The sequence below is a fragment of the Equus caballus genome, chromosome 28 (assembly GCF_041296265.1).
Source record: "Equus caballus isolate H_3958 breed thoroughbred chromosome 28, TB-T2T, whole genome shotgun sequence".
Taxonomy (NCBI): Eukaryota; Metazoa; Chordata; class Mammalia; order Perissodactyla; family Equidae; genus Equus; species Equus caballus.
The window spans coordinates 22,440,667-22,462,816 of NC_091711.1; the positions used below are offsets into that span (position 1 = coordinate 22,440,667).

General features: G+C 36.4%; 1 protein-coding gene across 2 annotated transcripts in view; it reads right to left on the reverse strand.

The window, feature by feature from the left end:
• Positions 1–18,543, reverse strand: part of DCN (decorin) — a 37,111-nt gene extending 18,568 nt beyond the window's left edge. The window contains exons 1-3 of one of the 2 annotated variants that reach the window (XM_005606467.4): positions 15,278–16,510; positions 14,252–14,498; positions 743–855 (exon numbers count right to left, since the gene is read on the reverse strand). In XM_005606467.4, coding sequence (XP_005606524.1) covers positions 743–855; positions 14,252–14,465 — 327 coding nt within the window. In that variant the 5' untranslated portion in view covers positions 14,466–14,498; positions 15,278–16,510. Of the gene's footprint in view, positions 1–742; positions 856–14,251; positions 14,499–15,277; positions 16,511–18,390 lie in introns of those variants that run through there. The other variant, NM_001081925.2, reaches the window with a different exon arrangement.
• Between the last annotated feature and the right edge of the window lie 3,607 nt (positions 18,544–22,150).

Genomic DNA, 22,150 nt, shown 5'->3' on the forward strand with positions numbered 1-22,150 from the left:
CTCTGGGGCTCCCTAGTTCTTCAGGCCTTGTGGGTTTGCATGTTTCCCAATGCCTTGTTGGTTCCCATATTCCTTTGTAAATAGTCACTTCAGTAAAGTCTCCTCTGTGAAACTCTTTTGAGAGTGTTACCTCTTTTCTGCTGGAATCCTGATTGGTAGACTGGGTGTGTTACATTATAATGAAGTAGAGGTAAGCAAAAATTACAATAAAAACAGATAAAGATAAGGATACAGCATGCATAATATTTACATATTTGAAGATGGAATTATATTTACTAAATAAAATATAGATGGTTATCCCTTTTTCTCTTGATTGCCAATCTGTGAGCCTTTACAAGGTTATTTGTGCCTCTCAGAAAATGAATGAAAGAAAACAAAAGAAGCAAAGAAATAAAATCATTCTAAGATCAATCCATTTTGTGTTTTGTTCCACTATTGAAGTACAACTAATTGGGAAGATAAAAATTTTTACTCATGAAACATGAGAGAAGATTAAGATATAAAGTATTTTTTTATGAAGCAAATACCAAAGATATATGGGGTGGGTATGTGTAAGAAAACGGGATGATTTTTTAGGGATTAACGAATTTGATGCTTTCCTTCACCACTCTCAAAAATAGAATTTAATGAACACTCATGTGCTTATTAATTACCATATAGTACTCCTCGCCTTAACTAAGTTTTCTTTTAAAAACGTACTTTGAGTCAGATCTTGTAACAACCCCCCCAAAAAAATTCTTACATGAAGATTCTTCAGGTTCTTAAAGTCTCCATCTTTGATTTCGGTTATTTTGTTGTTTTGCAGGTCCAGCAGCGTGGTGTCAGGGGGAAGATCTTTGGGCACTTTGTCCAGACCTAGAACCACAGGAAAAGCAATCAGTAAAATGGGCCACACGGCCAGAGAATCACAAAGGTTGTGTTTACAAAGAAGTCAATGTTGCAACGATAGTTTTACCACAACATATTTTTACCCTAACATATTTTTCTTCTTCTAGGAAATATATCAATGGTAGTTGAAAATATCTTTTATCTTTTCCAATCAAGTCAAACAATGTTTTTGAAATCATAAATGGAACACATTATTTGCCCCATGTAATTACTGTTTTGTATGAGGGGAGAATTTGTGTTTTGTTAGGGTGTGGCTCAAATTTCTCAGTACACAGTGGGTTTTATTTCATTGTTCTTGTATTAGAAAGTACACACTTCTTTTGATAAGTGTTAAGTATGAGTGATTTATAAATCTATGCCTTTCTACAGAAATATCCTGTCAATAGGGAAGAGCTTTAGCCAAATCATCAAAAATCCTCTTCATAAATCTAACACTGTCACAGATCTACATTTAAAATTAAAATTATATGACCGTGCAAGCAAGTTGTTGTGTCAACAACTGGAAAATTTAGTCAAACTTTTGGGAGAATAGTTCTTTCAGTTTTTATTGGAATACCAAAACAATGTCAACTTTAATTGATATTTTATGACCAATAGATATGTGGCTACTTAGAATAAAATAAAATAAATTTGCTAGTGTAACTTCTCTAAAATAAATCCTATGAAGCGTTGTTTTTGGACCTTAAATTTAGGTCTAACTAACTGAGTTACTGTTTTTAGTTTATAAATGTAAACACGGTGAATAACCAAATGCTCTATGGAAGTGAAAAACATTTCAATAGTCATTCAACTAGATATATAAAGATGAACTGTTTTTATTCAAAAGGTATGCATATTAAATAAATCATCATTATGAATGGTAATGGAGAAAAATATTGAATGATATAGCCTTTTGCCTTTCTCTCTTCCACTGGCTTTGTTCCATATTGATGTAGAATGTTAAGCAAAAATTTGATATTCTAGGGCCTGCCTGGTGGCGCAGCAGTTAAGTTTGCACTTAACGGCCCAGGGTTCACCAGTTTGGATCCCAGGTGCAGACCTATGCACCACTTGTCAGGCCATGATGTGGCATACATCCCACATATAAAGTAGAGGAAGATGGACACGGATGTTAGCTCAGGGCTAATCTTCCTCGAGAAAAAAAGTATTTGATATTCTAACTCGAATTCATCTGATCATTTCTATATTTTAAGATTGCATAAAATAAACCGGACATATTTTTAAACTTCATCATATCTGAGACTTGAAGTGCTGAATATCGCTCCTTCATGCATTCAACAAAGCTTTATTGAATACCTCTTAGGCACCATCAATTTATTAGGCCCTGGGGATACAGCAGGAACAAGATAGAAATTGTCCACTTCCTCGTGGAAAATATAATTCAATCTATAGTTTTCAGTTAAAAAGAAAATTACAACATGGTATATAATAATTACTAGGTTGGGAAGATATCTTTCCAATTTTTAATCTTATGTAAAGGTATAGTGATAAATTTGATTATGATAGCTACATTCCTATTTTCACATCTTCCATGTCAATTACAGAAAATATATCTGAAATTACCTGCTTCTGAGTTCTTTCCAAATAATATTTTGTTCATGTGATCCCTGCTCTGTTGATTGTGGAAAAAAAGTCTAGTTCGCAATTCAGTGATCAACTATCATTATAAATTTAAATATGAAAATGCAGGTGATTCTACACGTGCATACATGTATTCCAAGACTCACTACAGAAAGAGTTTAAGAAAAATAACAAGAGTGAAGCGTTTTCAGTGACAGCAAACCACTAAAGCAGCTCCCGTGCAGGAGGATATTGAACTGCGCTATCTAGTCAGGATCGCTGCCATTTGCAGAAATGTCAGTTTGCTACTTTCACGCAATTAGGAGCGGTAGACTTCTGCCAAATCTTTGATAATTAGTATTCTCCAACCAAGAAAAGGCACAATTCCTTTCATTTGGAAAAAAGTTAACCGCCTACATTTCATCATTACTTCGTGGGCTTCTTTGTCAATGTCTTAATTTCCTCTTAGGCTTACTTTTATACATTGTTGGACTTCAATTCTAGTGGCTCTCTTAACATTGGTTCAATGCCAAAGTGCAGATAAATTTCAGATGTGGAGAGAAAAACATGATATATCTGGATGGCTGACAATTTTGATTACGTTGTCATCCTAGAATTTTATAACAACAGAAACTACGTGGGATGAATTATATGCATTTTTTTCCTGAAGATTTAGCATAAAAAAAGCCTTCAAGCTTGTGATTTTTTCAGTTTAGTTCTTAAAGAGTCATTTTAATGATTAAAATCATAACCCTAACATCTCCCCTGAATTACTAGTAAATTCATATCCATTTGGGGGATTTCACATATCAGTATTTTATTAAAACTTTGTATTCATGTAGCTTTACAGCTTATAAAAAATTTAAAATACGTTATATTACTTACCTTACAACAATCCAGTGAGGTAGGTAAGGCAGTATGTTAATTTCATTTTTCCAGGTGATTTTTAGAAAAGGTTTAATGAAATGAACAAGCTCATGTAGCTAGGAGTGACAAAATGCAGACAGGAAGACAATTCTCCTACTTTCCGAGATATTTTTTCTGTCATATCTATCTGTATCCCCAAGAAGAATTGTTCTGACATCAGACCTAATAACATGCCATACATTTAAGGACTAGACAGGGCATTGGAGTGTTAACTAGCTTGCTCAACAATCTTAGGTAGAGTATGACGGGAAATTATCCCAGTTACGAGTCCTTAGAATGTCACAAAGGGAAGGACTATTAAATATCAGTTAGTCTATGGTTCCCAACTGCTGGTCAGGTAGACTCTAGGATGAGGTTCTTATTAGTTTATATCAAAATCAGAAAAAAATGAGGGTGACCTGGTTAGTTTTAATGTAAATTATCACACACACACACACACACGTATTTCTGAGACGAGCTCCTGCTCCCGTTTTAAATATACCTTCTTTTGAAAAACGATTCTGATAGCAGATGGCACGTTGTTGTTATTTTGTTGAATTTGGTTTTGACCTTAACAAGAAATTAACTTGTTCAACATTCAAAAAAATTTAATGTCCCAGAAATCAGGGAACTTCTAAGCTAATCCAATACTCCCTCCTTCATAAGTAAAGAAACGGAAATACAATAAAGTTAAATGGCTTATTCAAGGTGGCTCATGGTGAAATTAAACCAAGAACAAGCTGGTAAGAGTCTCAGTCTAGAAATAAATCACGTGCCATTTATGCATGTAAACATTGTGCCTACTTTTTTTTGAGGAAGATTAGCTCTGAGCTAACATCCACCACCAATCCTCCTCTTTTTGCTGAGGAAGACTGGCCCTGGGCTAACATCTCTGCCCACCATCCTCTATTTTATATGTGGGACGTCTGCCATAGCACAGCTTGATAAATGATGTGTAGTCGGCACCTGGGATCTGAGGTGGCAAACCTGGGGCCACCGAAGTGGAGCACACTAACTTAACCGCTATGCCACTGGGCCGGCCCACACTGTGCATATTTTTAAAAGATGCTGATCTACACTGTCCCTTGAACATACTGTGCTTATTCCTAGCTTCTTGTTTCTTTTCATATAATTATGTTTCATGGAATACTCTGCCTACTCATTTCCTTCTCCTTCCATTTTGACAATCGTTTAAAGCACATCCATAACCCCTTCCTTCTATAATATTCATCCAACCACTCCAGATAACAATGATTACCCCTTCAAATTCCTTCTATATATGCTTATAATGTATTGTCCTGCATTTTAGTTTCCTTTCTTTTCTGTAGGTCCTGGATAAGAGACACAAATGACTATTTTTCATCAGAACTTTGATCTTACTGCTCTACACACAGAGGTAGCTTTTTGATTGGTTACTTTTAAAATCATTGTTTGCCCTGATGTCCCATGGTGAAAAGTTCATAATCAACTTAAAGATCTTTCCTGTTATGTTTTGTTACAATCACCTCTTCACATCCTGCTTTCATAAGGGTTCTTATTTTCCCTCAGAAGTATTAGGATACAACTGGCTATAATAATCATAATTTTCTTTCTGATTCTTGGTTGGCCAGGAACATTTTAGAAACAAATGCTACTATCAAATACAGCATCCCCTTTATCTACACCTGAAAATTGTTCTCACTTTCTTCTGTCTTTGATATATTTGTGAGCAAGTTTCTGTCAAAATAACACGGAAGGGAGAAGGGGAAGTTATGCTGGAAAATCCTGGCATCTGCTGCGCTTGGTGAAGCGGATCTTATCTTATAGGTTTAGCATATTTAATAAATGTTTCTATAAACTTCTTTTTATAAGATCGCTATTTGAATTTTAATCCTTGTTCCTCTTCTCGATCCTTCAGATCACTGGGCAAGCTGCTTAAGCTCTCAGTGCCTCAGTTTTCTTGCATCTTTCATGGAATTTTTGTGAGAATTCAATTGGCTGTTCTACAGAATGATCTCCTACCATAGTGCACAGCAGGCCCCCAATTACTGGTGCCTGTCATTATTACCAATGAGGAGATGAGAGGGTGCGGCTCCAGTTATCTTGCTGATTATTAGCCTGTAAGTCTGTGGCAAAGTGTTTGTTTTGGGTTTTTTCTGTATAATGCAGTTATAACGCATATTATCCTGGAAGCTGGAATCTGTTTTGAAGGTGTATCAAACACAGATTTATTTTCCCCTAAAGCCCTTGATCGTGGGTTGGCTTTTCTTGTCAGTCATTTTGTGGTCTTGTTACATGATCATTGTTCCCGTGAACTTCAGGGTCTTTGGAGAGCTTATCTACCAAGCTCCACCTTTGGATGGTAACCCTTCAGTTTAGTAAGCACATGCTCCCAACAAATAATTAACTCCCAGAATCTGTTCGTGGTTAATTTAACTGTATTTTAATAGTGGCAAATGCCACACTCTTTCGCAAATCTGTGAAATATCAATCTTTGTTCTTTTGGTCATAATATCTTTAGAGTTAAAACCACCTGTGTTATAAATCAACTCAGCCACTATGTAGAGAGAACAAGGATCTCTAACTTAGCATCCCTTAGCTCTATCTCTTAATCTGAGGATACTGGGCATGAAGTAGACTGAAGGTAGAAATACATCAGACCTAAGGATTATTTTGTGGTGATGAAAAATTTTATTTCAATTACAAATTGTTTATTTGAACTAAAACGAATCTTTAAAGAGTATAGAAACAGGCAGTATGCTATGAAAACAATTATTCTACCTTAAGTTGTTTTTTTTAACCTTAAGCTTTTAAATAAACTTAACAAATTCTGCCTTATATATGATTTTGTCAACCACATAGGATTTTAACTAAATCATTCTTATTGATACTGATGAATTTTATAGCCATTCATAAAATGATATGAAAAGTAAGATATTAAGCATTTTAAATGAAGTATCAATTAGCCAGGTAAAATTTGCTTTGAAAAAGATGCTCTATGATGGAAACAAAGTCTCAAAGATGTGACTCGATGCCTCGTTTACAGCCTTCAATAGAAAGTTTGACACTATGAAGTAGACTTGTAAGTTGATTTGAATACAATTGATTTGAATACAATTGATTTGACCTCTAAATAGTTTGCAATTTTTAAATAATGACCTTCACAAGGACATGTAATATCTGTGGACTTTCCATATATAATACATAATTTGTGCTCGTACTTCTCATTAGAAATGTACATAAATCTGAGTGTGTAGATAATTGCATTTCCCAAACATGGCATTCATTATATCTCCCACCGTATATGCTCTCTTCAATACAAACTTGTCGCAACCTTATCAAAAGATGGACTCAAATTCCTCTTCTTTTGAATCTGGCATGGCCTTTTGATGCCTCTATGAACTAATGGAATGTGGTGGAAGTGACACAGCATAACTTTGGAAAGGTCAGTAAAGGTTGTACAGCTGCTAGCCAGTTCTTCTGGGAAGCTTGCTCTGGGGGCCCCAGGGGTAAGAAGTCTGTCTATGCTGGGAACGCCATGCTGGAGAGGCCACCTGAGGCACTCCAGATGACAGAACGACTGAGCTTGCAGGTGACAGCGGCATCAATCGTCAGTCATGAGAGTGAGCCATCTTAGGTGACTGACCTAGGCTAGCCAACCCAGAGACCACTGCCTCAGCTGACCCCTGACTGCAAATTCATGAGAGACCCCAATTGAGAACAGCCTGTCTGAGCCCTGCTCAAATCTCCTGTACCTCAAATCATGAGGAAAATAAAATTATTTTTTTAAATCGCCAAGTTTTGAGGTAATATTTATTCAGCAATAGTAACAGGAGCAGAGTGGTTTCCTAAATTTAATTATTTTTAATAAGCATCCTTTAATATAATTCTAAATTTTCCATTAAAATGCAATTATTTCCAAGGCTAGTCTGAATTATTTATTTGCTCTCCCAAATTCTGTAAGAGGAATTTCATATTTTTAAAAATGGCGTTATTTATTAAAATAAGTAAAACTCTACTTAAGATGTTACCAGAAAATCATTTCTGAAGTAAAGGCTAATAAGAATTGTGCTTTTTCCCCCCCTAGTTGTCCCAGTGATGAATACCATTGTCCTGCTAGCAAATGTCAGCAATCTGGTAAACATCATGTTGGACAAAGGCCAGTCCTAAAACATCATCCTTTTTTTTCTTTTCTGTCCTGTGGCAGGGGTCCAAATAAGATTTACCCTTGTTGACTTCCAACAATATTTTTTATAATCCTGTCTTCAATTTAATAAGTAGGACAGTGGTGATACACTTCAATATTTGGCACAAGACCAAAATAATATGTCCCAGCTCCATTAAGAAACTTTTCTGGGCCCCAGCCCCACGGCTGAGTGGTTAAAGTTCCACACGCTGAACTTTGGTCCGTGGCCCAGGTTTGTGGGTTGAGATCCTGGGCACAGACCTACTCCACTCACCAGCCATGCTGTGGAGCTGTCTCACACACAAAAGAAATAGAGGAAGATTGGCACAGAGATTAGCTCAGGGCTAATCTTCCTCAAGCAAAACAAGAGGAGGATTGGCAATGGATGTTAGCTCAGGAAGAATCTTCCTCAAAAAAAACAAAAAAAACAAAACTCTTCTGCTCAAGGCATGCAAGTTTTCCTCTTAAAAATGGCAATTTGACTGTGATGGCAGTTGGATTAGATTTCAGATATATAGAAGATTGCCCCTTTAATTCCGTTCTTTTTCCAAATAAAGTCAGGAAGGTTTGAGCTTTCTGGTTCTATGGTCATCCTCAAAGGGAAAAGGAAAGCGTGCCCCACAGCTCCCTGACTCCTAATTCCCAGTCAGCCATGTTCTTTCCTGTTTCCAGCTTGATAGAATCTAGGACATTGTAGAATTATGCACTCATCCAAGCCCTAAGCCATGAATAAGTTCATTTATTCATTCATCAAGCATTTATTGATGTTTGAGAGCCTACCAAGTATAGGCATTTTGTTGAGTAGAGGGTCTACAAGGATAAATTATCAGCATGTTTCCCTTCTGATAGAGAGAGGAGATGCTTAAATAGGTAATTAAAGATATTGAAAAAATAAATATATGTATATAAAATTGATTATTATAGAATAATCAAGGCAAATGTAGGTCACAGAGAAAGCACAGAAGTAGACAAGCTGCTGAAGTTGCCTCTAAGAAATCTGCAGACTAAGTCGAGGGTTAATTGAGTCTTGAGTGTTAAGAGTATAGTCACTACAGGGCTTTCGTCTTGTATTAAGACTGGATTGCAAACTGGTTTAATTCTCCTTTATCCTTATTTTCAAGGAAATATATAATATTCTTGCTACTCTTTTGAAGGAGAAAAGTTAAGAAGAGAGGGTCTTCTGCATTTCCTTGTTTACCCAGGGAGTGGATATCCCAGCTAAGCTCTTCCCACCCTGTCCTCTGGAGAGCCAGGATGATCATCCAGAGAGGAATGCATCACAGCTGCAGTCTAACCAAATGCCTTGATCCCACACAGCTGCCTCTCTCTCCAGCCCTGGGACTGAGAAGGAAACCAGAGATATGTCAGTTCTCAGTTAGGTCAAGGAGACAGACACTTCCTTGGCCTCCTCTGACTCCTCTCTTCTTCCTGCTCATCTTTAACCCCTTGAGTCAGTAGCCTTGGTTATCTGAGTCACACTGAAACATTACCCTTGCCACATCTGAGGATCTGTCATACCCCACCCCTAGCCAACACTAATTTAGACAACCCACTGGGCATGCTGTGTGCATGGCCTGCTTCTTGTACTACATCTTGGAGACTCACTTTTGATGCATCTGAAACTCTAAATGAGGGTCACCCCATGTCCCTGCTGCTGCCAGACGTGAGCTATGAAAGCAACGACGCTTCCAGCATTCTCTCTGCCCTCTATAAAACAGGCCTAATTTATTCTTCTGGGTTGATTTCATGGAAGAAGTCGAAGAGTGCATTTACTTCATTTATAAGATTTGCTTCTGGACAGCCAATTTCTCCAGACAGGAGACAAGTTGTGGCATACTATGTTCCAAAGGGTCACCACTGACAAAATTTTCACCAGTTGAGACAAAATGATTAAAAAAGAAGAAAATGAAATCTGTGCAATTTAAAGAGTTGCAATTGTTTCCTGGGATTTTTAAAAATTAAAATATCCTTTGCAATATGAAGTACATTGTAAGAACCATTAGCTATTTGTAATGCTTTAAAACAGCAAAATAAAACATTCCATCTTCTGGCATCATCTCTAGAGGGCTAAATACATGGGTTGGGAATCATTTATGATTATAAAATCGTTTTATAAAAAATCATTTTATAAAAAATGATTACAAATGCTTCATTGTGCTCCACTCAGACAAACCCATTTTGTTCAAAGGAATAGTGTTTGGAGAACGCTGAATTGCTTGATAATTGTACAATTTTCTAATTCTTGTCTATTTACATTCAGAGGTGATGTGTCTTTCTTTAGGGGGAAAGGGAAAGAAGGTGTTATTTCAGATCCAACTTGACAAGCCATGTACTTATTAGAGGTTCTCAGTTTCAAAGAAAAATAAAGGAAAACATCAGAAAGAACTTCATGTTATTAGCTGACTTTGTCTGAAATGGTAAACTGAGTGTAACAGTTACTATGATAAATATTTTATATTCTTATCTAATTAAGTAAGATATATTCTCATTTACCAAATGAGGAAACAGATTTGGAAAGGTTCAAAGTTACAGGTAGTAATTGGTAAAGCAGGACTTGAGTTCAGAGGTGTTGAACTGTACAAGCCAAGTTATTTCCACTATTAAATTATTTTAAAAGGTATTTCAATTCTTTTGAGACTTGTTTATAAGAAATCTGTCAATAACTATTACTTTTATTTGGAAGAATAATAAAAAGTAATGCTTATGCTTTTTTCACCTGTCAGAGCTGATCTGTTTTTCAGCAATGAGATGCCAAATAATGTTAATAGCTAAGAATGCTATCTGGCGGCCTTTAATCCAAAAATGAATGGCTGAGCCAGAGAGCACACAAGGAAGGGAAACCATCTTCCTTCAAGATACTAAGTACATAAAACAAAGCATCCAATCACAAGATCAATATTAAAACATTTTTTAAAGATCTGACAAGAATGAGTTACATTGTAGGTTTATTATTTTAAGTAACTCCTAGATTTCTGAATTTGCTAAACTTATGTTTATTTTTTATTGTCGTTTTTAATCAATACTATAATTGAGTGACTTGTTTTATGTCTTAAGAGGATAGATAAAGAAAGAAGAGAAGATATTGGTCTCGTATAATTCTGGTTCAAATTACAAGCTAAATTACATCAAGTTCAGCCAAACAATTTGCAATATCTATGGAGAATTCATTACTTCCTTTGACAGGCTAAAATATACGTTTACTCTTTCAATTCCCCAGGCTCTAGAAAAACATATTATAATTTTATTCTGATAAATTAGAACCAGGGACTGAAAAGGTCAATGTATTTTCTTCAACACCCAAGTTTTCCCATGGACTAATTATCCAATTTTAATTTCACAGTTTTTACATCTTAGCTTTGAAAAAATTGTTTAAAAACTTGATGTTGTTTAACTTTATCAGACATACCTCTTAGTGGCAAAAATAGTCAAATATTTTAATGAGAAATGTTTATTTATATTAAATATTGTTTAGGTAATGAGATGACAAAGCACCCTTGTCCTTCAACACTAGACCTCCTCTCAGCTCATTAAAAGTTCTGGCAGGGATAATCCTTAAGAAAGCATTAGCCTTTGATACAGATAGGCATTCACATTTCTCATCCCAAAGTGCATTGCACTTTTTCTTTATTATGATAATTCAAGCTTCATGTTCAGATTTTTAGAGAACTTAAAATAAAATCAACAGCATTGTCTTTATTATGAGTGAGGTTGTTCATTTCTTCTTCCTTGCTTTTGCGTTTTTTCTACTTTTCTTCCCTCTTTAACTCTGCATAATCATAATATATTTAACAAAATGTATTGAACCTCTATTATGAGCCAGGTAACTCACACATGCAGGTAACTCAGGATCTCTGAGACTGACCATGATTTTTCTGCAGATGAAGATGTCATGGCTCTGAACAGTTTGCCAAGATCATAAAGTGAGTTAGATAGTAGTTAAAAATGTGAATAAAGTGATTTCTTCTTTTTTTTTTTTTCTTTTTTGGGGAAGATTAGCCCTGAGCTAACTACTGCCAATCCTCCTCTTTTTGCTGAGGAAGACTGGCCCTAAGCTAACACCCATGCCCATCTTCCTCTACTTTATACATGGGACACCTACCACAGCATGGCTTTTTTTGCCAAGCAGTGCTGTGTCCACAACCAGGATCCGAACCGGCGAACTCCGAGGCCGCTGAGAAGCAGAACGTGCAAACTTAACCTCTACGCCACTGGGCCGGCCCCCTAAAGTGATTTCTTTAAAGGCAAGTGGATTGCTCTTTCCTTTAAGAAACATGTTTTCTGTTTTAGAAGTATCTGATCAAAATTTTTGACAACATATTTAAACGTGCATGTGTGAATTACTGAAAACAAAAATAAGTTGGATGAGCCCATTGCTCATTGGAACTCAGTTGTTTCAGTTAAATATGGTTCCCTGAAATGAATTACTACAATCTTAGCTACCTCTTTTGTATATAAGGGTCAGTAAGCCTATGTGCAATAAAGGAAGGATGTACACTCTGGGCTCCTAGAGAAAAGATAACAACTAGAAAACTTTCTCATCTAAAACAACACAAAATAAACAAAACAAAACCATAAGAAGGACAATGACAAAACTGTCTCATGAGACAGCCAAGTCAATGAACACGATATTTTTCTAAGACTACATTTTTCGGTCTAGTTTGATCAATAGGCTTGGGGGAAAAATTGTCCCAATGCTTTCACCAAAGTCAAGCTTTATGAACTATTTATCATGCAAGAAAAGAAAAACTATATTTATGGCAAAATGAAACTTCAGTCAAGTGACTGGACAAGTCTTCCTCCCTTAAAAATTATCAACCGTTCATTGTTGATAATGTATGTAGTGAGAGTAACCGCGAATCCTTTAACCTTGTTCTGAGAGGCAAAGAGATTTAACTTGCATCACATTTCTTAAGAACTCAGTCATTTTAGTAACTTGAAAATGTTGCCACTAGTATATCCATCATGTGTTGATTGCTTTGTTCAGATATTTCAACCTCATTATTTTTCTGCGTAAACCAATAATGCAGGTAATCCCTAGGTGCTTATGAAAGATTTCTGTAGATGGGTCGGCCCAGTGGCATAGTGGTGAAGTTCACGTGCTCTGCTTTGGCAGGCTCGGGGTTCATTGGTTTGGATCCTGGCTTGGACCTGCACATTACTCATCAAGCCATGCTGTGGTGGCATCCCATATACAAAGTAAAGGAAGATTGGCAAGGATGTTGACTCAGGGACCATCTTCCTCAAGCAAAAAGAGGAAGATTGGCAACAGATGTTAGCACAGGGACAATCTTCCTGAAACACACACACACACACACACACATATTCTGTAGAGTATGATAGTAATCTAATCTCCCCTGTAGCAAATATACAATTCAGAAAAGCATAATCACCACCAGTAGACTATAAGAGCCATAAGAACAAGGACCATATTTGTCTTCCACATCCCTTTCTCTCCAGGGCCTAGAGCAGATCTGACCCAATATGGGCTCTAAATATATTTGCTAAATGAATGAATGAATGAATGAATCTAGTGGAATTATCCTGCAGTCTTTTGAAAGACTTTCTATACACTTTTTATTTGGGTTTTAAATGGCTATATAATATATGTCAGCACTGAAGAAGCTATCTCAAACTGTTTGTTTCACAGTTGTCACTATTCAAAATATTTTCTGTTCTCCTGGGTTCCTGTGTATAGTTTACTCTAACCACAAAAGTTAGTGGCAATTTTTCTTGCAAAATACTGCTAGAAAGCATGTTCTGAATAAATATAGGGCCTCTAAAAGAAGTGTCCTACTACTCTGTTGGGTTTCTTCCATAAGGAAATGCACATCGCAGAATCATTCTGTGAAGTTTTTTTCTTTCTTCTTTCCAATAAGAAAATGTACCAGAAGAAAAGAGGAATGTGAATCAGCTGCCATGTAAACAAGATTCATTCCCCTTTGGCCCATCTGCTGGGGCTTCAAACTTTCTGGAGATTTATCTTCTAAGTGTATTGCTCTTGGAATTCCCAGGCCAAATTTTTCTTGAAAGATAATAAATCAAAGTGTATTTACAGTGTTAGGCTAAAGATATATGCTCTGTGATTATAACGAATATTTACACCACACTTAGTTATAAAGATTTCCTTTGAAACTTTCTAAAGAATATAAACAACTGGATTATAAAATGCCAAAGTACAGACAAAACTAACACCCAGAGGTTACAGGAGTATTTTGGGATTCGAAAGATAATTTTTTGCTCTAAAATTTACTTGCTTTGCTTCTGATAACTCTGCATATTTTAGAATTTAGTAATGTTCAAACTCTGTTATCTGGCCTAAGCCAAGAGTAGAGAGATATGACCAGGTTTTCTTAATAACTGAGATTTCATGAAAGCAAATCACGGAATTAAAATAAACTGTCACTCTGCAATCCTAGAATATAAGACATTGTTTTGTTCAAAATTTTATTTGACAGAAGGGAGCCATGAAACTCAGAAAGATTTCTTTTAAAAAATGACGTGTCCAAGATTGCAATGTGATGGAGCCCTGACTTTAAAAAGACAGAAAAAAAGGTCTCAACCTCAAAGCCACTTCTCTCTCTCCTACTCTGCTTCCTTCACTCCTCATTAGGTGGCACTGTCTCTCACATTTGGAATTGCAGAGACTAAAAGGGAAAATGCTAAATCCTCAGGGAAGCCATTCCCATGAATAAAACAAACAAGGTAGGTAAAGAGAGCCTGCACTCCACTCACCCAAATCAGAACATTGGACAACTCGAAGATGGCACTGACAGCGGAAAGGACACACTGGTCCCAGAGGCTCTAAGTCTAGAACTTCATGAATGCGATCTTCTGGGCCAATCCCAGAAGCCTCATCTTCTAGCATGAAGTCAAATAAGCCTCTCTGTTGAAATGGTCCAGCCCAGGAAACTTGTGCAAGCAGAAGGAAAATGATAGTTGCCTTCATGATTTATCTCATGTATTTTCACAACCAAGGAACCTAGGAAACAAACAAAAGGTTTAGAAGAGTAGCACTGCCTGGTCTGTGGGTCATTTCTTAGATAACACCCCACAGTAGAGTGAACATAGAGAAAAGCATAAAAAATAATATTTCATTTATCGTTAGGAAGCAGAGCACTAAAAACATATTCGAAGGTGATAAGGTACATTATAGACTATCTCGCACATCTATTTGCTTATGAAAAGACATCTGAATATTATTTAAATTTGCTTGTATGGAATTTTGAGTCTGAATTAAGATGATATATTGTATGTTTATGTCATTTGCAAAATTGTCACGAAGATAAATCTTGTTGGAATTTTCACTGCACAAGCCATGCCATAGTCAAATAAAGTTTGGTCTATACACATTAGAGATCTCCAATTCCCGCTTCAGAAATATCTCTGGAAGCCAATCTCTTTTCCCCATCCTACTGTATTTATCCTGGGCCAAGCCATTCTCATCACTCCCGGAACTATGGCAAGAGCTTCCAACAGGTCCCTGACTTGAATATTTCCTCTACTCCAGGCCATCTTCCACACTGCTGCCCAAGTTATCTTCTAAAGATTAAATTTCATTGTATTAACCTTCTACTGCAAACCTTTGGTTGACTTATCATGGCTTGCCAATAAGGTCCACATCCCCTTTGTCGCATGTAAAACCACTCATAATTTGCTACCAACTGCTATCTCAAGCCACATTTCTCTCCATTTTCTCTCCACTCCCAGTCCCCACCTCAATTCTGATACTCAAAGCTAATTCCCATTTAAAATACCTACCTTGTAAGAGTGCTGTAAAGGTTATATGAGCGAATGGGCTTTTCTTGTGTGTTCCCTGGCTCATCCAGGTAGGACCTGCTTTCTCCCTCTTCTGTGCTCCCAAAGTACGTTGCTCTTACCTCTTTTAAAGAACTTATCACATTTTATTATAATTTGTTTTGCGTGCGTGCTCTGTCCCCTCCACTAGAAGATGTACTCCCTCAGGGCGTGTCTTATTATTCTTTGTTCTGTACCCCTGGGCCTTTCACAATATTTTGCACACAAATGACTCAATTGACCACCGATTTATTAACAATACAAGTTATTCAATTTTTTCCAAGCAACCAGTCTGATTTTTTAAAATACAAAATTATCTTTTTCCATTATCAAATTTCTAGTATGAGAAAGAGATCAAATTGAAAACCTCAGCTTGGTATAACCAAGATTCACTTTTAAAAATAAATCAATTGGCCAGTTTCTCAAACTGACAATTTTTAATAAACCGATCAACACATATGGAAAATCCTGATTTTTATATGACTTATATGTTATATGGTTTTATCAATAGGGCTATTTTGTAAACAAACAAAAAAGTACAGTTTCAACAAATAGAGACAGTATTTATCCATTTGTTCCATAAGCACTTACATATATCTATGTTGTTGAGTTGACTGTTGAGTTGGCTGAAGCGAACTAAACAAATCTGAATAACTAAATCTCAATGAATCTGAATAACAAAAAGTGCTTGATCATGTAGAGAACGGTGGTCTGTTTTTGAGCTGATATATTTTAAAAGCCCTTTGAAACTGTTCTAAGTATTTCCAAAACATATTGCAGATGTTATCTTTAGTCTCAGCATCTCTACCTTGAATTGGACACTTATAAGAATCTTTATTAAAGTTGCACATTCATAACTACAATTAAAGAACTGTTAGGAGTCATTATCCAATTATAGCACGTGCGAAAAAAAAGAAAGAAAGAAAGAAAAAAATTTTGTATGCCCTAACCCTAATGTACTTTCTAGAAATGTTTGCCTAGATCCACTAGAGAGGAAACAAATATTTTTCAGTTTCTCATACCTTTATTCTTATCTATCAATGAAGATTGTCTAAGGCAGATCATAGACAATACAGGCCTTTGGGTTTTCATGGAAAAAATGCTACAAAGGTTATTATTCACACCGCTCCTTTAAATTCAGGATCAAGTTTTCTCTTGGAGCCCCTTCCCATTCAGTCACTGCATTGTCCTTTAAAGGAGAGCCTATTGTTTTGGCAGTGTTCCCTCGCAGGGCATGTAAGGGAGGGGTTTTCTGCCTGTTTCACATTAAAATGCAATGTTTACGGTTTACCACAGATTTGCTAGCCTTGCATATTTAATGTTTTAGAAGAAAAACGAAGCATAGTCATTGCAGATTTAATAAATAGCAACGAGAATTAATGCAAATGTCACTTTTTGATCTTTTCTCCAGAGCAGAAAATGCCTGGTTGTTTCACTAACCCAAAAAAGGAAATACTGAGTGTTAGCTCAGAGGAAAATTATCGTTTACATTTGTTTGCTCTTGTTTAAATGGTGCAAATTCTCCATACAATATTCGTTTTGGTTGAAACTGAATGCCAACAGGCAGCTTATAGCTTCCATTACTTATTTTATATCACTTTTCTGTGTGTGTGTGTGTGCATTTTAATCCTGAATGTCCTGGGGAAGAATAATAAAATGTCCAGAAACTTCATACAAATTCCCCATGAAACAGCTTATTTTAAGTTACTGTCAGGATACTTGAAGACTCAGCATCTTAAAACAATGAGTGTGGGCTGTTGATACTAATGATTTATTTAATCATTTCCTTCCTTCCTTAATAAATCAGAAAAAATTTTAAAAAAACACAGCAGTTGCCCATGTAGGAACCAAGGAGACTATTACTGAGATAATATACTTTTTAAATTTCATTGAAACTGTTTTAAGTATTCTCAGAATGCATGCTCTTTCCTAAATGCTAATTGCGAAGAAGAATGTCACTACTCCACTAAAGCTCATTGCCATAATTTATAAGAGTTTTATCAAAAGTAATAATTTCTGCTTTCTTAAACTTCTTCAGCCCATTAAATTAACTATATCATTCAGATCAACTTTTGTGTGATGCCATTTATGCCCTTGGTGTGACTTTCAAAGTCAAAATTTAACCCTCAGGAGATAAGCAAAGCTATAAATGCAGAGCAAAATTAAAATCCCCAGCACGAGGTAAATTAAGAACCTCAATAATAGTAGAAATAATTTAAAAATAAACAATAAAAGCAGGATTTATCTATACATAAGGGGTACTATAGGAGGCATTTGGCTCTTTTTCTGGTCAAAACAGTAATAGGAAGAAAAAGCCACAGGTATTTAAATTGGGAGCCCACTTAACCAGAGGTCATCACGTTACCCTGTTCTGAAATTAGAAAGAAAAATAACCTCTACCCTCATTTTATAGTGAATGTATCTTATAATAAAATTTTATTTGCATTGGAAATACTGACATGGTCTCTTCTTTACATTTAAGGAATTATGTAGCCAACTCTGCGATTATTTTAGGTCTTGAATAATCAACATAAATATTTTGAATGTTTATTTTTACCTCTCTGGTGATAATTTATATTCTTTTCTAGTTGTAGAAATATATATTAGAGTTCTACAGCTAATCACCAGAGTTCACTTCCCTGAGGTTTTAAAAGTTCTTAAAATACACAAGAATTCAGGAGGGGAGTAAATCCTTAAATATATAAACCAGCTACAAACAGTATGCTAGTCTAGAATACTTTTCTGTAAACACTTCCTATAAAGAGCTGAACATTTCATTAGTACAAATACAAAATATATCAATATAGATATCCATGGTGTTAGGTTCTAGTTTTTTTAATAAACATCTTTGCAAGAAAAGAGAGAAAGAACTAAAACAATGCCTTCAACCATTTTACCAAATATTTAACTTCTGTTTTCAAGCAAGACTTGTTTAAAATGCTGCAGAAACATTATTAAAAGTTTAGCACAATTCTTTTCTCTTTTCTTTTTCTCACCAAGCAATTCCTTTTTCTCTCAACTGGATCGAAGTTTTATTAGTCTGTAGCAGAGTTCAGGACAATTATTGAAAACCATACCTTTTAATCCGGGGATTTGCCACAGGAGCCCTCAAAGCTGAGATGTAATTACACTAAATTTTCAGCGCAAGCAAAAGAGTTTGCAGGTGTGGAAAGGAGGAGGGGGTAGGTGCTGCTCTGTGACTGTCACTAGGTTGAAAACCTCCTGCTTCTACTCCATAGCACAGTTAAAAAATAAAGTTTCCCTCAATGAACACAAGCCGGCTGACACCCACATTAGATCATATGGTAATGATATGTCTCTTGTATTGGAGCCAGAAACTTTATCGGCCATTTTTTCTCCTCATTTGCTCTATTCCTTTTGCTTCTGCTTACGATTCTAAACTGCTGATGTCGTATAGTGGAGCAACTGGACTTGAAATTTCTTTTATTGTCTCGATTTATTTCCCTAAAATATTGTAACTAAAGGGTTCGTTTCCCCACCCCCAACCCCAATCCACTATCCACTCTTTCCAGTCTTGTTTATAAGTAACATTTATTATACTTCCGAAATGCCAGGTTTTCCTTGCTTTCAGGAGAAGTCTGGCAAAGGGAATGAAATTAATCCTGTAGTTATTTTAAATGTGGTCTGTGAAAGTAAATGAGTAGTCTTCTGTGGAAATACTCATTCGGATTCTCGCTTGCCTTGGGCTGTTTGTGCAAATTCAAGTATCAGGCTGTGGAGCTTTTCTATATATTCTGAACACATTTCTAACGTGTCCTGGAAGAAAGCCTCTATTTTATACGAAAAGCATGTCATTTACAAGTTCATCACGCATAGTTCAAACTCTTTCTTCTTGTCCACCGCCTTTTTTTTTAAATAAAACACATAGATACTAGAAGTTGGTCACAATTTAATCTAACCTGTATATGAAAAAATTTGTTTTCATAGACTACACTTTTATATAAAGGCAATAGAGTCTATGTCTCTTTCCAAATTTCAGTAAATAAAAAAAAAAAGTGCAAATACAAGGAAAGATATTTATTTAGCCCCTGGAAAGCTTTTTTGAGTTTTTGTAATTCCCGTGCTGGATGCTGTGAGTTCTCTCTGTGGGTGTCTCTATGTTTTGACTTGTATCTTTATGCCCTGGCCCCTAGGCTGTTACCAGGTGGAAACTTGAAATCAGCATCTGTGAAACATGAGAGGACAGCCCTCCCATCCTCCATGCTCCTGCTTTCCCTCCTCTAGCCATCGAAGTCCACAAGGCTACAGTAAATATTCTTTTGCTTTGAAGAAATTAAATTCTTGAGTGAGTATCTAAAGGAGGAGGCAGGGTGCTATCACATGATATTTGGCCTCGTTTTCCAAGCCCAGCCTCCATAATTTTAACATTTCACCCCGCTCCTCCTCTCCTTGACATTTAATAATCACATGCCTAGTTATTCTGATGATTTAGAAAGAGGCAAGTATTATTTTCCCCGGACATGGGTGCAAAGTCCATGATCCCCTTACCTGGAATAAATTTTTTCTCTTGAACTCCTCATGCATTTTTCTCTTTCTTATGACATGCAGAGGCTTCTTCTTCATAGTATGGTTATTCATGTACATGTCTTACCCTAAGGGAGGAAGTGTACTGTCTTCATATTTGTAGTGTCCTCGTACCCAGCCAGTCACAGTATATAGTTAATTCTCAAGAATCGCTTGGTGAATATTACATAAAGACAGTTGGACCATTGGCTGTGGACTACATCCTGATTATTGTTTTGCCCAGCCCTACTTTGCTCCTTATCAAAACCCAATCCTATTATAGTGTATATGATGATAATGGCAATAATTGTTTGAGAGAGAGAGAGAGAGAAGGAAAGGAAGGAAGAAAGGAAGAAAGGAAGGAAAGAAGGAAGAAAGAAAGAATGAAGGGAATAAGGGTATTAAATAAAAAGTAGAAGAAGTAGGACATGAGGAGAAAATGACATTATCTCAATATGTAGATCATCTTACTTTTATCAAACAGAGCCTTTTTGGTCTTCCTCTGACAGTAAGCTGTATGAACTCAGACCACTTACTTAACTTCTCTGAGTCTGTTTCCATATCTGTAAAATAGGTAAAAATTATTATGTAATTCATAATGTTGGTGTGAAGATAAAATGAGGCAATATATATAAAGCACGTAACTCAGAGCATGGCCCTGGTAAATTAAGCTCTCCATGAACGTTAGCTTTTATTGTTTTCCGATGCATATCATGGCAATCCCTTGAGTTGGTCAATGGAAATTATATTTACTGTTTCCATTTTACAGAATGAGAAAACTGAAGGCCAATGATCTGCCCAAGTTTACAGAGCCAGTAAGAAGCCCAACAGAAACTCATACCCAAGTCTACTCTCACCTGATCTGGTTGTCCACTACTACACTACAATTTCAGAAAGATCAAGCTCTTAGGATACAGAAAATTAATTATCAAAATTCTTGAGTAACGTGCCTTTGCAGCCTATTTTAAAAACCATAACCAAGTTACAATTCTTTTTAAACTTTAAATTTGTGCAGGAACAAATATTTCCATTTTTAAAATTTTAGTAAGAGCTTTACCTCCAAAATTCCAAGGATTTTACCAAACATTGTCTTATTTAAAACCTATATCTTTAATCAGATGTTAAGTTACATATATTGTCACATCCACTTTTAGGTAGAAGAAGCCAAGTTCCAACAAAGTCATATGCACTTAAGTCACAAAGAAGCCATGGGGCTACCTTCAGAAGCCAGCTCCCTTGTAATCTAATGGGAAGTGGAACAATTTTGAGGCTAGAAGTAATGCTTGTGTAGAGACTGCTGAAATTTATCCTGGCTTGGAATGTTTGGGGTCAGAGTTCACAGAAACCTTGGCTGCTGTATAGATATCTGAAATATTCAAATTCAGAGCACATACCACATCCGCTGTTAAAACCACTTAAACTGTGATTTCTACTGACAACCTACGACTTAACAGGGTAACTGTATTCTACATGTTGTCAAAGTTCATTTCAAGGCTAGTCACTCTTTCTCACCAACATCAAATACAAGTGATTTAAGTTGTACCTGCATATTAAGGATGTGAAGAATGCCAGAGCCTTGAAAGCTCTCCTTCTGACACCCTTTTGTTTTCAAAGAGGTCTGGAAGCAAGTGATTATCTTCACAAACCTGATGTGACTGGTTTATTCTTAGACTGACTCTTCAAAGTCAGGTCAGGGGCTAGAGTCGGTTGCCTGGCTCTTATTTTGCTACCCTAGACAGATTTTCTCCTTGAGCCAAGAAAGAAGGCTGGGGTGGAATTCAGGGCAGCCTTGAATGCAGGATGGCTTGAAACAAAATTGGGTAGAAATCTGTTGCCTTGGCCTCTTCTTTCTTTCCCATATGTCTCCACTCCCCGCCCTGACCCATCGCCACTCTTCAGTGTCCTTGTGCCCTGCACAAGTAACTTAATGTCTCTGTTCCTCAGGTTTTTGATCTATAAAATGTGGGTAACCATAGTACTACCTACTTCCTAGGTTTGTGGTGAGGTTTTAAAAGGATCAATACATAAAGCATTTAGAACTGTGTCTGACACATCTCAAATGATATACCAGTGTTTGCTGTTCCTTCTGCTGCTGCCACTCTTGTGGTGGGGATCACAAACCTTTCTGTGGACACTCCAGTCCAGTAACCAGACTGCATCCCTTGCTTAGCCCACGGTGTTTTGTCCCTAGTAATCCAAGAAATCACCTAAACCCAATATAATTGGAAAATCAAGGACTTTGCAGTTAGGTAGGCCTGAGTTTAAACCTATACTTTGTACTTGTTAAATAACTGCCTGACTTTCTTCATGCAT